The sequence below is a fragment of the Suncus etruscus genome, chromosome 4, assembly GCF_024139225.1.
Source record: "Suncus etruscus isolate mSunEtr1 chromosome 4, mSunEtr1.pri.cur, whole genome shotgun sequence".
NCBI classification, from domain to species: Eukaryota; Metazoa; Chordata; class Mammalia; order Eulipotyphla; family Soricidae; genus Suncus; species Suncus etruscus.
This window is the reverse complement of record NC_064851.1, coordinates 138101400-138118690: the sequence shown is the minus strand read 5'-3', so window position 1 is coordinate 138118690 and position 17291 is coordinate 138101400. Positions and strand designations below refer to the sequence as shown.

Sequence of the window (17291 nt, the reverse complement as noted above, 5' to 3'; positions counted from 1 at the left end):
GCAAAAAGAAAGCTACATGTATCTTCTAAGGACCAGGATATAGCAGAAAAAAATCTGAGATGTGAAATTGGTGGGAAGAAGAGGAAGCTAAACATTCAAAATTCATCTGAATGTTTTTCTTCGTTATCCCAAGGACGAATTAAAATCTTTTCACAGTCTGAAAAGCATATTAGAAGTGTCCTGGATATTCTAAATAGTGAAGTATCTTTATGCAAAAGCAAACGTCTTTCCAGAAAACTTGACAAAGCAGTAGTTCATCTCAAAAAAGCTCATAAAAGAGTTAACACATCTTTACAGCTAATAGCTAAAGTAGGAGAAACAAGAAAGGGCCCATTACCCAAGTCATATGCAATAATATGTAATAACTTCTGGGAAAGTTGTGATCTTCAAGGCTATAGTTCTATGCCTGAAAGAAGATATTATTCCACTAAGCAGCTTTTGTCAAAAAGAAAATATGACAAACCAGGAGAGAGAAGACCTTTAGGATTTGATGGGTTTAAGTTAATCACTCATGTTTCAAAGAACAAGCCTTACCAAACAAGGGAAGAGAGAATTACAAAGTACCTTTCTAAGAACTCTGTGACTAGAAGTGTCTCCAGAAATAAGACCACTATTCATGTGAGAGGATTTTGTGATCAGGAGTGTCCTGAATCACAGTTAACCCTATGCTCCACATCCCAAAGTACAGCTCAGTTATCTTCTAACGGTAGCAATCTTAAGAGTTCACGATCATCAAAACTTCAGCCTTCTCTGAAAAAATTCAGTCTTCGTTTTCTTCTGCCTTCCCAGGTGATGAAACTAACTGAAAAAGAAATCAACATGACATCAATTTCCTATCTAACTTTAGTAAAGATGGACATATTGAGAGCCATTCAGTATGTGATACTAACGATGTAACAAAAGAAAATAGTTCTAAGGCAAGTGAAGAAATAAATGACTCAGTCTCTTTAAGTTCCATGAAAGAAAACAAAGGAAATTTTAGCTCAGACAAAGACTTTGATGCAATTTGTATAGGTCACACGAAATTAAATACTGATGTATTTATCTCAGTCTTAGAGTCAAATGTGGAACATTTTTTTAAATGTTGATCTCTATAAGCCAGATAACCTTATTTTGACTGATTTTCAAAGAAATATGGAAGTAAATTTTCCTATCAAAAAGTGGATAGGTCCTGTTGAAAGCTCAAAACGAAGCATTACTAGAGGAAATTTTCTTACAGACCCATTAAATCTGACTCTGATAACAAGCAAAAAGTATGACAATACACCTCACTTATTACCTATTGCAGCAGTGACAGATAATGATGGGAAATCTTCAAAATCTTATTTGGATAAACAAGAAATATTTGCAGTAGATTCTATCATAACATCTACCACGGTACCATCCTGTCAGCAAGGACAGGGTTCAAAGGGGTCTTTGAAGACAGAACTGTCCTCCTTAAGTAATCGCATCTATTTAGATGACAACAAAACAAATGTTATTGAGAATGCCAAACTGGCCTGCACACTAATAGCAAAAGAAAGTAAAAGTTGTGGAGAAAATATAATTTCCAATAATAGATCTCTACAGTTAAAGAATAATATAAAGGATCACGTTTCCCAAAACTGCATTAAAAAAAAGTCCGAGGCAGTCTCTTTAAATAACACAGCTTTTAATCAACTTAACAAAAAAAAGAAAGAGACTGAAGTTAATAATATCTCTAAATCTGAGTCCTCATTGCATTCAAAAATAACCTCCAATTCCAAACCAGACATTACAGAAATGAATCATGTGTCTGATTTACATGCCTATTCTGAAACCTCCAAAGTCACTATTCCTCAGAAGAAATTTATATCACATGTGAATGACTTAAAAGAAAAGCATTCCTCAGGTGATCATTCAACTCTTGTAAGTTGTCTAACTCAGATTTTAAGGAGGGCAGATGAAGTTTCATCTTTGAAAATTCTACAGGAACAGACCCAGGTTTGTCAAAATATTCTGCCTTTCTTTGTTAAAACTTTTGAAAGAATGCAAGAATGTTCACTTGAACAAGTACTGATTTCCAGAGAACTATTAGAACAGAACCGATGGAATAATTTTAAATACAAATTAAAAACCATGTGCTGTTGACTCCTTGGCAGACCTCCAAATGGTGATGGAAAACTATTCAATTCATTGAAAATAAAAAAAGGCTCTTAGGAGGTGAACCAACATTCCGAAGTTTGCTATGGTATGAAGAGAACATTGTACAGTGAGCTGCTTGGGAGGCCACGTGGATTTCAACAACAATCTAATTTCTATCCTGCTTTTCAAGGGGAGGTTAAATATAATGCATTCTGTGAGTTGCAAAACTATCACAGTCAATTACTTGACTTGTTTGAGGAAACCAAAAGGGAAAACAAATCATACTACACACTATTAAAATACAAACGGCAGATTGATGAGTGTGAAAGCAATAATGAAGCATTGTTCTGAATTGCTTTGACTTTTGTCTTTCTGTGCCATTTACCTGTGGAGTTAACTTTGGAGATAATTTAGGAGATTTAGAAGCCTTACGAAAAAGCACCTTTGAAGGTGATTAGTAGTTACGGAGACTCTCCTAAAAAATAATGTCTCTCCAGAAAAACAAGACCACCTGTGGATTATCATAGAAATGGTCTCCCTCAAAAATAAGTTTTATCAAAAAACAATGAAGCTAAAAGCATTAAAATATCTCTTTATGGTCTGGAACATATCTTTTTTGATGCTGCAAAAAGTCTTGTATGGAAAGAAAAGAGGAAAATTTTTAGCAGAATATACACAGGAAAGAGAAAAAAAAGAGATGTTACTTAAAATGAAATCAAAATTCTTTTTTCTAAGTTGAAGAAGATATATGCTACATTATCTAAAGATTTAAACAAATTTGAGCAAGTTTCCAGTAATTGCTTTGAGGAGAGTGTTATGATGACTTCCAAAAAGTCAGATAATAAAATAAATGAAGTTAGTATAGAAAACTGTAGACTTAACAGGACTATGCTTTCACATCCAGATTTCTGTTATGTTAGTGAAATAAATCGATCAGGCTGAACTTGCAGACCTAAAAAAATTACAGGAACTTATTTTGAAAATGTGATGAGCACCTAAATATTTTAAAGACATATTTTCAGATGCAGCAAGAAGATAACATAGATGATGTTTTTATCACTGAAGAAAAATGTTCTGGATATGCTGAAAGATCAGAAACCTGGGACTGTAATTTTGAAACCTGAAGCAGTAGTTGAGACTTACATTGAAATTGTTATGCTCTCAGAAACAGTCCACTTCCTTAAAAACACAGTAGCAAAGAAACAAGACAAGCAGAGATTCCGAGGTATGCTTTGGTTTGATTTGTCACTTGTTCCTGAACTGATTATCTGCCAAGGAAAAAATGACAACTTTTTCATTTCTTAGAGAAAATGCAACAGATTGCCTTGAGAAAGTGATAGAAACAACTATTTCTGCACTTAATAAAGAACTGGATATTATCCTGAAGCATCACAATGCTGTTAATCTTCATATGCTCTTCGTTTGTACTCAAGAGAACTTGAAGAACTTAAAGAAATAAAAAAACTTCGTAAGATGTCTCTGTATTCCGTTACACACATTTATTAACTTTGTGCCATTTATAGCATCCATAAAATTATGGAAGCACAGTGACTGAGTTAGAATACAACTACAATCAGTTTTCTACACTGCTCAAAAATGTAAAGACTGCCCCACAAGAAAGACTTGGGGAAAATGGCCCATATAACAAAGGTTATGAAAACTATTGAACATATGAAAATCATATGTGCAAAAAACTGAAAGGCTAACCATTTCCTTTATTCTATGCCAAATGATACATAACAGAAAGAAGACATTTACAACCGATGAAAAAAGAAAAAACTAACATTCCTATAAAAATTAGTAAGAACATTGATAAGCCTAGTACCTTGTATGATGGCGCCCTCTATTTCAGAATACAATACTAAAAAAATATTCCAAATTCTTCTAAAAAACGACGTCTCACTGTTGACAAATCTGAAGACTCTCAGGAACAAAAGAAAAATACTGCTGTTTTCAGTTGTAAAAAACAAAGGTAGTAAATGTTTTTAAACATTTTTGTTGTTTTTCAGGCCACACTCGGTGGACACTTAGGGGTTACTCCTAGCCTATGCGATTAGAAATCGCTTCTGGTGAGGGGGACCATATGGGACCACCGGGGATTGAACCCAGGTCTGTCCTGGGTCCGCTGCATTACAAGGCATATGCCCTACCACTATGCTATTGCCTCCGTTTTAAAATACTTTTTTTGAGGGGGCTGGAGAGAAAGCACAGCGGTTAGGGCGTTTGCCTTGCAAAGCAGCCCAACCTAGGCAATGGTGGTTTGAATCTCATCATCCCATATGGTCCCCCCTGAGTCTGCCAGGAGCAATTTCTGAGCACAGAACCAGAAGTAACCCCTGAGTGCTGCCAGGTGTGACCCAAAACCAAAAAAGGAAAAAAAAAAGAAAAAAAGTGTACTTACTAGGGCCGAAGCAATGGCGCAGTGGTAGGACATTTGCCTCGTATGCACCTGACTATGGACGGGCCACGGTTCACTCCCTCAGCATCCCATATGATCCCCCAAACCAGGAGCATAGCCAGGAGTAAACCCCTGAGAGTCACCAGATGTGGCCCAAAAACTTAAAAAAAAAAAAAAAAAGGAAAAAAAGTATGTACTTACCTAGCAATATTGGATTAAGCAGTTAATATCTATAAAATTACATAAATGCTTTTAACTATCTAGAAACCAGAGAGATAGTCAGTGGATAGGGGGCCTTGCCTTGTACGTGGCAAAATGGGTTCAATCTCTCAGCATCCCATATGTTCCCAAGTACTGCCAGGAGTGATTCCTGAGTGTGAGTCCAGGTGTAGCCTATGAGCATCACCAGTGCGAAAGTAGATTCTGAATAAATCAATAGTGCCTATTTCTCAAACATTATTGAGAGAAGGAGTTTAAAATTAGTCTGGAACAAAAGTAACTTAGTGAAGAAGTTCTCATGTACAGAAGAATATTGGTGTGTGAGCATTTTCTTTTCCTGGAATATGACTCAATTAGTAGAAACACATGCTAATATTGTGTGAAAGGCCCTGGAATCAGTCTCCAGCACACATGACCCCACTAATACTGCTGGCTCTGGTTCCCCCTCCCTCACCATCCTAGAAAAATGGAAAGTTATACATTGTCTTAAATGTTGAACTTAACATGTCTGAACTTTGTTTTTATTGAAAGGATAGTGTCTTGTGAAACCTTTTCCCCTGTGATTGAAAACATGGACTGTAAGTTTTAGTTAATGTAGAAGTCATTCAAGACATAGAAAAAGGTAGATAATTATGTTTGATTCTTATTAAATCTCATGGTTGCTTAATGGACTGGTTTAAGGGAGCAAGCACTACAAATATAGTTTTTAAACAGTGCACATTAGATAATGATGGAATAAAAATTACAAGAATCCTGATACTACGCTAAGAAATATTTATATCACAGTTTAAGCCATCAGTCTGGGTTTTTTTCTTGTACAAACATAGGTTGACCTGGAAGATGTCCCAAATATCAGCAGAGAAAAAGACAACACCTCAAACTTCTCAGGTAGGAGTTTCTGTCAGTGCTCTTCTTAAGAAAAACTATAAAAACAAAAATGAGTGCATATTAAAAACCAGTAATATTTTTAGTTGTTGAATTGTGCATGAAACTTAGGAATAAGAGTTAAACTGAGGAAGAAGAAAGGAGGGGCTGGAGAGATAGTATGGAAGTAGGGCATTTGCCTTGCATGCAGAAGGGACGGTGGTTTGAATCCCGGCATCCCATATGGATTCCCAAGCCTGCCCAGGAGTGATTTCTGAGCATAGAGCCACCCCTGAAGCACTGCTGGGTGTGACCCAAAAAAACCAAAAAAAAAAAAGGAAGAAGAAAAGGAAATTTTGTTTGTGTAATGTCTAAATAAAGCCCTAAGGAATCTGAAATTCATTTCCCAAAAGTATTCAAGCATTAGATCCTGAGAAGTGAGTTTTTTCAATGAATCTGAATATAGCTCAAAGTTGCAAGTACAAGCCCATCATTTAGAAAAGAATGAAGCTGTAAAAAGTAATAAATTTTTATTTGACAAGCATTATTTTAAGAATCATTGGGACTCAGGGCCAGAGAAATAGTGCATTGAGAAATTGCAATGCCCTTGAACACAGCTGATTGTGTTCTACCTCTGCATCCCATTAAGGTTCTCCAAGCCCTCCCTGGCGAAGGCCAAGTGCAGCTGAAACAGGTGTGCCAAAAAAATATTGATGGAAGTTGCAGCAATATGTTTACTTAAAAGGACAAAGAGGGGCCAGAGAGATTGCATACAGCCAACTTCATATCCCACATATGGTAACTCAAGCACTTCCAGTGTTACTCCTGAGCACAACCAGAAGTTGCCCTCTTGGTTACCGCAAACTATAGCATCAAAAACAAACCCCCCAAAAAGGACACAAAGAATAAAATTAGTGATTTTATTGGTATTTTTTTGATTTGTGGATTTTATAGACCATATATCAAAATTGGCTTCAGAGCTATAAATTGTTAGCATTTATTACTGAGTGGAAGTTCATCTCTAGACACACCATACACACATATATAGTAGCTGTCATACAAAAGGCTAGGGCCATGTTATAGGAAAAGATGACCCCAAAAATTACATTCTCTCAACTGAAATATTTGCATGAAAAACACATAATTTTATACTGTTTTACTGCACAAAGTGATATTATTAAATCTGTTGACCCATTTCATTCAAATCTTGTAAAATTTTGAATTTGTGACAACCATCACTACATCATTTTTTCTATTTTATGAAGTAGAATAAAGAGATAAACATTCCCATTATATCTCACTTGAGTTTGCTGCTTTAAAAGCAACTTCTATTTTTTTTTTCTGCATGATACCAGAGATTTGAACTCAGAGCGTTGTTTGTCATGTTATGCAGCTGAACCACATCCAAAGAACCATTATCCTCTTCCTCTCCCTCCTCCCTCTCCTATATTCCCTCTACCCTCTCCCTTCTACACTCTCTCTTCCCTTCCTTCCCACTTTTCTCCCTTGGATGGGGGACCATATACCAAAGAGTGCTCAGCCAATTAGTCTGTCTCTCTGGCCCCAAATGCAGTTGGGGGAATGGAGGAGTCTTTATACCCCCCCCCCCAGCTCAAGGCTGCTTTTATTTTTCTAGTTTTTTGGGCCCACACCTGATGGTCAGCTCAGAGGCTGCTCCTGGCTCTCTGCACTCTGGAATTTACTCCTGGTGGCTTGGGAGACCATCTGGGATGCAGGAAATTGAAACCTCAGTCAGCTATGTGCAAGCAAAATCCTTATCTGCTGTACTATCTATCCACTCTCATCCCTCAGGGCTTACTTCTGACTCTCCATTCAGGGGGTCACTACTGGCATTGCCTGAGACCATCTCAGGCACCAAGGATCAAACTAAGTATATTGCTTGCAAGACACCCTCCCTATCTGCTGCCCTACTCTATTCAGCTCTCAAATGCAATAGATTATTTACTACATTCCTTAGGATACTTTTACTGGAATATGTGACTTGAAGAGGTGTATAGTGGTTATAAAGTTGAATTCTCTATTGTATAGCATAAGCCTGTTCTATAGGAGCAAGGGCTGGTTTGAAAGCCTAGTACATTTTTTTTGCATGCTGAATGCTCAAGTTCAATTACAAACACAGTCAGAATAGCCCCAAAAATGATGCCAGGAGTAATCAAAAGTAATGCTCAGAGCACCACCCAGTATGGCTCAAGAAACAAGTTCTTTAATCTTAGTTTTTGCAAGTATAGGTGGTATCTGCTACTTAAAGAATTAAACAACAGAAAGTGAAGATCATATAAGATTAACTAGTGTCGTCTTCATGGATTCATAACAGCCATGTATAAATAACTGTTAGTCCTTAAGACTGAGATATTACTCAAAACATAGATAATGTGATAAAGTCAAAATTAGGGAATGGAGCAGTGGCTCAAGCAGTAGGGCGTTTGCCTTGCACTTGCCTAACCTAGGACGGACAGCAATTTGATCCCCCAGGCTCCCCCTCATGGTCCCCAAGCCAGGAGTGTACTTCTGAGCACATAGCCAGGAGTAACCCCTGACCATCATCACCCAGGTGTGGCCCAAAAAGCAAAAAAAAATTATAATAATAAAATAAAAAATAAAGTCAAAATTATACTTTCTAGACATTATCTAAGTATTATATGGATTTGTAAACATTATATAGGTTGTCCTAAAGTACTTTTATGATTTTTTTATTTGGGAGCCACAACAGCTGTGCTCAGAGCTTACTCTTGGCTCTGACCTCAGAGATCATTTCTGGCAGTGTTTAGCAGACCCATATGGAATGCCAAGGGATCAAGCCACGGGTCAATTGCTTTCAAGACAAAAGTTCTACCTTCTGTATTTTTGTTCTGGCTCCTCCAAAGTGCATTGGATAGAGGTTGAATCCAAGTAAAATGGTGACTATTTTGAGATCTACTTCCCCTACTTTAAATTTTTGATGTTTATTGTTTGGACGAGTGTTTTTGGGGGGTGGATCACAACCAGCAGCGCTCAGGGGTTCTCCCTGGCTCTATGTTCAGAAATCGCTCCTGGCAGGCTCGGGGGGTCCACTATGGGAAGCCGGGATGCGAACCCACCGTCTTCTGCATGCAAGGCAAACGCCCCTACCTCCATGCTATCTCTTCGGCCTGATTGTTTGTTTGAGGGCAACATCCAGTGTTTCTCGGGATATTCCTGTGTCAGTGTTCAGGGAACCATATGATGCTGGGAGTTGAAACATTACTATATGAAAAGTATATATTTCAGCCTGTTGAGCTCTTTCTCTGGGTCCATTTTTTTATGTTAGATAGGAAAAAATACCTTACTATTTTATGATAACAGAAAATCTTTTGAGAGGGATTAGATATAGGACCACAGCCTTACCAAATTGAAGGAGGTGTCTATGGATGAGAGATGGATGAATAAGAAATGATGCTGCACGATTTAAATTCTTGGAGCCAAAGCAATAGTGTCGGGGTAGGATTCTTGCCTTGTATGCTGCTGACCCAGGTTGATTTCTATGGTCTCTCTGGCCTGTCAGGAGTGATTTCTGAATGCAGAGCCCAAAGTAAGCCATCCTGCCCCCTCAAAAAAAAAAGAATTAAAATTTTCTTTAGGAGGAAATGTGTCTAATTCAAAACCAAGGGAATAAAATAGGGAAAATCTGTTTCTTGTTTTGTACACTCCCCAATAGAAAAGAGGTCAATATCAATGCTAAGACTTTTCTTCTGGGACCAACAAGGTAGTTACAGTGGGGAAGACACACCTTGCGCACAATTGAACCAATTTTAATCCCCAGCATCCCCCACTTTGTCCCTGAGCCCATACAGGGATGATCCTTGATTGATAACAGAGTCAAGAGTAAACTCTTTGGTTGTGGTCCAAAAACTTACACCAAAGAATTCTCTTCTGTAGCCAAATTCCCCAATATTTATATTACATTTTATGACTATATGTGTGTGCTTAATGCTTAATAGAACTGTAAGATCTCATCTCGAAAACAAAAATGAAGCTAGAACCAAGTTCATCTGACAATCTGAGAAGAGAACCTTGTGTCTTCAAGAAAGATTGAAATGCAAAGATCAGTGCCTAGCTCATTTTCACCTTTAGAAAATTTAAAGAGACATTTGTGCATCAAAGTCAGAGGACAAAATAGATTTAAACCAATATTTCAAACTGATACTTCAGAAGATTTGACTGGACAACACGGAGATAACATGAAGGAAAATAGACATGATCTCTTGCTACTACCTAAAGCAAATACTAAGAAAGATCATCTTCCTTTCACAGTTTGCAACCAAAAAAGTGTACATGACACTTTTTCTAAAGAACCCTGAGAAAACATCACATAAAATTTAAGAATTTTTCAGATCCTTGGGAGATTCATCTCCCTCAGATGTAAAATCAGAAAACTGGAGCATATTGTTTGCATGACCTGTCAGCTGTCTCAAAGCCTGGTCTCCGTTTTGTGAAGATATCCATGCTGGTTTAGAAATAGATGATTGCTGTCTGTGAACCTTCCAGATAAGGACATTGTAAATCATCTGTTAAAATTTAAACATGCACCAGTTCTTCAGAAAACCCATATTTATCCAGAACAAAAAATCCCTGTTCTGCAAATAAATGAAACAGAGCAGGGAGAACCTTGAATCAAAGAAAAAGTACATGGATGATATGTTGAATCCCAATACTCGACCTATTGGAGCATCTGGGAATGTAACACTGAATATGAAATTCAAACTGCACAATACTCCTCTTTCCAGCCAACAGATTAATGAAAATTCAAATATTCCATCTCAGGATCCTACCACATTTTGGAATGACCTTCCACAGCCCTCACGTCCCCCGGCAATATTATTCTTCTGAGAGTTCATTTGGGAATCTCACTACCCCTATTACACTTGGTGTGTTTATCACTGCAGTAGCATCAATGGCAATTCCATTACCCAGAATATCAGGAATCACATCCTATGAAGGTCCAGCACCTCCTGCGGTTTTGACTTCAGGTGCATGTGCCCAAAACACCACGTACTGATCTTGCATATTCTCAGTACTTTAGTCACGTCCCTGTGGAGTCACAAACAAATGACTTTGTGCCAGTGAGATGGGTATGTTCAATCCTCAAGTGCCTGTTTATCATTTCCCAGCAGCCATTTTTTTCACAGTATAATTTCCATCAGCCCATTATCACAAGCTTCATATTCCTATCCACCAAATTCAAGCTTACTTCCAGAATGTCCTTGGATCTATGGTGAGATTTCAAGTCTTCAATTAAATGTTTACTTTACACATTTATGTCAATAGATTTTCAGGTGATTTGTGGAGGTTAATTTTTCTGTGTAGGTGTGTAGAATCATTTAAATATCAGGCAAAATTGAATTATGTTGTCAGGTAAATCTCTAGTTTATCCAGAAATATATAAAAGTGTTAGTGTCGGGGCCGGGCTGGTGCTGCTGGAGGTAAGGTGCCTGCCCTTTACTGCGCAATAGACTAGGAGCCGGACCGCGGTTCGATCCCCCGGCGTCCCATATGGTCCCCCAAGCCAGGAGCGACTTCTGAGCGCATAGCCAGGAGTAACCCTGAGCGTTACCGGGTGTGGGCCCAAAAACCAAAAAAAAAAAAAAAAAAAAGTGTTAGTGTCACTAAAATATCTCTCAGTAAATCCCCAAACCTAAGGAATGGTTGACTCAGATAATAGTTAATCCTAAAATTATAGCAAAACCCATGGTCTGTGGTTCAGCCAGAATAAGTGTGGTGAGAGCAGGATTGATTGCCTTTTCCATTTTGATTCATTTACTACATTGCTTCTGTAGATCTGTTGTGAAAAGTATAAAGAGTATTTGTGTCACATCCATAAATTTAAAATGGCATTTAGCTCGGAGTGATACCCTTAGCACAGAGCCCAGAAGCAATCTCTGAGCACCATAGTATTTTACAAATCATCCTCCTCAAGAAAAAAAAATTTTTAGGAATAGAAAATAATTTTTTATAAGGAACCCTACTTAAGAAACTATCCTTTTTTTTTGGGGGGGGGGCATACTTAGTGCTCAGGGCTTCCTTCTCCTGACTCTGTACTAAGGGAGCACTCTTGGTAGAGCTCAGGAGACCATATGTGGTGTCAGGGATCCAACCTACGTCAGCTGTATGCAAGCAAGTGCCTTAACCTTTTACCTGCTGTTCTATTGCTCTGACTCAGGAGACCTCCTTGTATACTGTGGGGGTCAGGGAGCTTTCCTACCCTTTCCCTCTTCTTTATTAATATCTCTTCTGAAAAATGGTCACACACCACTCATAGTGTTAACTTTCTTGCATTCTGCATAAATAACTGAGTTTGGTGATACTTAAAAATGATAGCTTAGAAGTGTGGACAAATGGGCCCGGAGAGATAGCCACAGCGGCGTTTTGCCTTGCAAGCAGCTGATCCAGAACCAAAGGTGGTTTGGTTCAAATTCCGGTGTCCCATATGGTCCCCCGTGCCTGCCAGGAGCTATTTCTGAGCAGCCAGGAGTAACCCCTGAGCACCGCCGGGTGTGGCCCAAAAAACCAAAAAAAAAAAAAAAAAAGAAATTGAAGTGTGGACAAACACACATATTTTCTTCTGGAAGACCTGGCAGTTCTATACATGCCCCCCTAAAAGTCACTGTATCAATAACAGTGCTTTGAATTTCTGGACAACTTCATTTGTTTGATGCTGTCGTCCCTATAAGATCACACCAAATTTAATAGAATGACAGCCTAACAAGAGTTTATTAAAACTTTCTGCCATTGTATTAATGACTTCATTGGAAATATAATAAATTTCACAAATGTGCTTGCTACTGTACTTTTTTTTTCTCTTTTTAAAAACCTTTTTCTTTTTTACTGTTTTTTGTTTGTTTGTTTGTTTTAGTTTTTGGGTCACACCGGGCAGCGTTCAGGTGTTACTCCTGGCTCTCTATGCTCAGAAATCACTTTCCAAGGCTCAGGGGACCATATGGGATGTAGGGATTCGAACCACCGTCCTTCTGCATGCATCTTTCCGGGCCCAAAAACCTTCTCTTTTTCTTTTTTTCTTTTTTCTTTCTATTTTTAATAATGCTTTTACTTATATGAAAATAAAATGTATTGTGTATTTGTATTATGTATAATGCAAATGTGTTATACTTTTGCTTAATATGGAAATATATAATTGTCAATTATGTGATGCATAATTGTGATGCATTTTCTTTAAATAAAGTAAAAATTAAGTAATAGCTTCAGATAAATTTTAGTTTTAGCTTTGACTCAAAAAAATTTAATCTTCTTGGTTTTGTTAAGCAAGTAGAGAAAAAAATAATTATCTTATTTTTATAGTACCCAGAAGTAACTCAAATTAGGAGGCAATAAATACATGTTGTCTTGTTCATAAATAAAAACCTGTTTATACAGGAACTGCAGGATCACACAGGATCCTTATAAAGATTCTTCGAAAGATGTTAAAATTCCTTATAGATGTAAAGTTCACTTTTCTCAGGACACCTTGTACTCTCAATTACTCCACAAGTGGAACCAGGGATGAGTGAGCCCTGGTGCCAGGTCCAATCTTTTATTCTATTAATGTCTCCAAGATGGCTGGGAGAGATGTGGCTGTTGTTCTTTAACAGATGATAAAACTGACTCCTTTGAAAACTTTAAATAACTTGCTGAGGAATTTCCTAGTTAGTACAGTGCAGCTATGCAATTCAAACTGACTTTTTAGGATCTAACTCAACTCAGGTTTTACTGTATATCCTTATCTCATTAACTTTTCTCATACCTTTGTGGATTTTTTTTCTTCCAGCTCCGTGGCAACAAGAATCCTTTCAGCCAGGACACTGAAAATGGTTTCCTGGTCTCCTTTCTACAGAATAAAGGAAATTTGACAAGTTTTTCCAAGTATTTTTTTACTTCATTTTAAATTTTAAGATATATGTAAATACAGAGAATATAAACTTATAGTCCTTTATAAAGTGTGCAAATGCATCAGGGTATCTATCATGCAATAAGAAATCAGTTTAGAGATCAAGTTATCAGCATTATTTCCACGCAATTATTTTAGTGCATTATTATTTTCAGTACTCAACTATCAGAAACATTTATAATAATTTGAAATTTAGTTTTGGGTATAATGAATATACATTCATACATTTGCATATTTTCTTTTACTTACTCTAATGGAATTAGGAGAATAGTTATAACATTTAATATGGTTAAAATAATAGTAAAATATTTAAACCAAGATTTTTGTTTGATGTTTTAGTATATTTTTATAGTAGTATGTCATTTAGTTGAAATTGTTTTTTAAACATAGATGATGTGATCAAACTAGTAATTTTGTAATTTTTGACACTTGTATTTGTATAACTTCTAATTTTGTATCTAACATGACAAATTTCTATAATTTCCATATCTTCTTTTTTTGGGGGGCCATACCCACATACTCTCAGGAGTCACTCCTGGCAATGCTCTCAGAAATTGCTCCTGGCTTAGAGGACCATATGGTATGCTGGAGGATTGAATCTGGGTTCCTCCTGGGTCAGCCACATGCAAGACAAATGCCCAACCACTATGCCTTCACTCCAGACCCAATTTCCATATTTTTTTATTTTACTTGTAAGTTATATACTTTTATAAGTCTTTTTTTTTGGGGGGGGGCACACCTGGCTGTGCTCAGGGGTTACTCCTGGCTATCTGCTCAGAAATAGCTCCTGGCAGGCATGGGGGACCATATGGGACGCCGGGATTCGAACCAACCACCTTAGGTCCTGGTCCTGGATCCGCTGCTTGCAAGGCAAACACCGCTGTGATATCTCTCTGGCCCCATAAGTCATTTTTAATAGAAAATTTGGTTTGCATATTTTCAGCACTTTTTAGTATAGTTTTTTAAATTAATTAAAGCAGTTGGGTTTGTTATATAGGCTTAAAGCCACATATTGCTCATTTTTCTTATTAATGGCTTTTTTGATAAGTTTTCTTTTGTTTTTTATTTTATAATATAAATCATTCATTTGTCTAGAAAAATGTTTTCAGCTTTCTGTCATGTGTATGGTACGTCAGCAGGGATTATTTTATTTTGTATTTATTTTTCATAATAATATCTTTATTTAAGCACCATATTACGAACATGTTTGTAGTAGTGTCTCAGTTATAGAAAAGAACACCCTTCCCCTCACCAGTACTACATGTCCCTCCTCTCCCGCCCCCTACCTGTATTTGAGACAAGCATTCTATTTTTCTCACTCACTACCGTTGTCATGATAGTTTCATATCATGGGATGGTCCTTCCAGCCCTCATCTCCATTGTCTGTGTATACTCTGGTTTCTCTGCAGATTGCATAAATCTTTTGCCTTTTACTTCAGTTTTTATAATGTAGTGCAAATACAAGTTGTGTTAGAGTTTTTTGTTTTTGGTCTTTTTAATTTATTCACTTGTTGAGGTTAATAGAAATTGCTAATTTTCCCGAATACCGATTTTGTTTTGTTTGTTTTTGGGTCACACCCAGCGGTGCTCAAGGGTTACTCCTGGCTATCTGCTCAGAAATAGCTCCTGGCAGGCACGGGAGACCATATGGGAACCGGGATTCGAACCAACCACCTTAGGTCCTGGATCGGCTGCTTCCAAGGCAAACGCCGCTGTGCTATCTCTCCAACCCCTCAATTTTTAATGCTATCAGCATAGATTCTATTTTTCTTTCAACACTCTACAAAGTTTTTTTTTAAAAAAACTCAAAATAATGGGCCCGGAGAGATAGCACAGCGGCGTTTGCCTTGCAAGCAGCAGATCCAGGACCAAAGGTGGTTGGTTTGAATCCAGGTGTCCCATATGGTCCCCTGTGCCTGCCAGGAGCTATTTCTGAGCAGACAGCCAGGAGTAACCCCTGAGCACCGCCGGGTGTGGCCCAAAAACAAAAACAAAACAAAACAAAACAAAAAGTCGTCTTATGGGCCTAGAGAGATAGCACAGCGGCGTTTGCCTTGCAAGCAGCCGATCCAGGACCAAAGGTGGTTGGTTTGAATCCAGGTGTCCCATATGGTCCCTTGTGCCTGCCAGGAGCTATTTCTGAGCAGATAGCCAGGAGTAACCCCTGAGCAACGTCAAGTGTGGCCCAAAAACAAAAAACAAAAAACAAAAAAAAAAAAAAAAAACCCTCAAAATAGTAATAATGACTGTAGATAACAGGTATGTATCTGTTATCAACTGTAACAGCAGCCTCTCTGCCTGTGAGTCATCATTTCTGTATTCTTGAAGATGCTACTCAGAAAGGTACCTCACAGGTAGCTGTTGCTACCAAGCCCTAAGGTATGACAAGATTTGTTTTAGCTAAATCTTTAAAAGTAGCAAAGCTTCAGTGTTGTTGTTGTTGTTGTTGTTGTTGTTGTTTTGCAAATTTTATGTCAGCAAACCTTCTCTGCTAACTTGCATAGACTATCAAAGATCCAAACGTATTGTACTTTTGCAGTTTAGAAAATATGTAAACCCCTGGGTGATATCTGTTAGCCACAAACAGGATACTTAGATTTTTTTTCTCCTTTTTAAGTTTTCACTGAATTATATTCCTTGATCCTCATATAGACCTTTAAGAAGGGAAAGTCAGATGAAGGACAGCAAGTAAGAGAAATTACTACTTTGAAGATTATTAAACCAAAATAACATCCAAATAGATGCATATTTTGTCCTAATAGTTATCTTACTTGAAAATAGTCTATAAAGGGTCCGATCAGTGGCACAAGCGATAGGTGTTTGCCTTGCACGTGGCTGACCTAGGATGGACCACGGTTCAATCCCCTGGCATGTTACATTTTAAAATCTACACTTTGAAACAAAATACGAAAAATGGAGCAAGAAGTTTACATTTGGGTTCTAAAAATAAAAATTGAATATAATAAAATTTTACCTAACATAATAAAAGAAAATAATTGAACTTGCAAACCTAAAGAACTATCTGAATAAACTGAATTCCTCCCAATTTTTGTTTTTTCTTTTATTTCTCTCTTCTGGATTTCTTCATTAATGAGCCTATATTTAGATTCACACATTCCCACTATGTGAAGAACAGCTTACAAAGAACTGACTTATTAGTTGACTAAAATGTGAAGCTCCTTCCATCACAATTATCTTTGCCTTCCTCTCTTTCCTCTCTCCCTTATTCTTCTCCTTCTTCCTCTTCTTCCTTAAAAACCTTGTACTATCTGGAGTTTCATAGGATGAGAATACTCAGAGAGAAGCAAGAAAACAGGAATTAATTTCAAAATAAAAGTGATGTGGTGGTTGGAGACAGACTGTAGGGAGGGCATTTGCCTTAGGCATCTCATATGGTCCCCTAAGTAAGTCCTGAGTAAGCCCTGGACACTGCCTGCTATGACCCAAAATAAGCCTGGGTCTACTGAGCACTGCTTGAGAAGCCTCCCCCTCAAAATTAATGGCTTGTGTGAAAGAAATAAAGAATGACTGGAAGGTCACTTTAAGAAAGCAATCTAGGGGCCAGAATGGTGGTGCAGCGGTGGGGCGTTTGCCTTGCACACAGCTGACCTAAGATGGACTGTGGTTCAATCTCCCAGCATCCCATGTGGTTCCCCAAGCCAGAAGCAATTTCTGAAACCCCTGAACATCACCAGGTGTGGCTCAAACACCCCCCCAAGAAAGCAATCTAGCTAACTTTCATGTTATTATGCTCAAGGGTCACTCTGGCTCTGCACTCAGGTATCACTC

At 37.7% G+C, this 17291-nt stretch overlaps 1 protein-coding gene across 1 annotated transcript in view; it reads left to right on the top strand.

Moving 5' to 3' along the window:
• Nucleotides 1-16194, top strand: part of TEX15 (testis expressed 15, meiosis and synapsis associated) — a 48582-nt gene extending 32388 nt beyond the window's left edge. The window contains 35 exon segments of the mRNA XM_049772700.1: nucleotides 1-808; nucleotides 811-1073; nucleotides 1075-2091; nucleotides 2093-2140; nucleotides 2142-2219; nucleotides 2221-2430; nucleotides 2432-2455; nucleotides 2457-2546; nucleotides 2548-2586; nucleotides 2588-2659; nucleotides 2662-3030; nucleotides 3032-3082; nucleotides 3084-3170; nucleotides 3172-3378; nucleotides 3380-3506; nucleotides 3509-3597; nucleotides 3599-3634; nucleotides 3636-3716; nucleotides 3718-3798; nucleotides 3800-3856; nucleotides 3858-4075; nucleotides 5252-5298; nucleotides 9571-9629; nucleotides 9631-9705; nucleotides 9707-9739; nucleotides 9993-10053; nucleotides 10056-10096; nucleotides 10099-10227; nucleotides 10229-10536; nucleotides 10538-10610; nucleotides 10612-10764; nucleotides 10766-10835; nucleotides 12992-13056; nucleotides 13383-13477; nucleotides 16155-16194. Of these exon segments, the coding sequence (XP_049628657.1) occupies nucleotides 1-808; nucleotides 811-1073; nucleotides 1075-2091; nucleotides 2093-2140; nucleotides 2142-2219; nucleotides 2221-2430; nucleotides 2432-2455; nucleotides 2457-2546; nucleotides 2548-2586; nucleotides 2588-2659; nucleotides 2662-3030; nucleotides 3032-3082; nucleotides 3084-3170; nucleotides 3172-3378; nucleotides 3380-3506; nucleotides 3509-3597; nucleotides 3599-3634; nucleotides 3636-3716; nucleotides 3718-3798; nucleotides 3800-3856; nucleotides 3858-4075; nucleotides 5252-5298; nucleotides 9571-9629; nucleotides 9631-9705; nucleotides 9707-9739; nucleotides 9993-10053; nucleotides 10056-10096; nucleotides 10099-10227; nucleotides 10229-10536; nucleotides 10538-10610; nucleotides 10612-10764; nucleotides 10766-10835; nucleotides 12992-13056; nucleotides 13383-13477; nucleotides 16155-16194 (5301 nt within the window).
• The last annotated feature ends 1097 nt before the right edge of the window (nucleotides 16195-17291 follow it).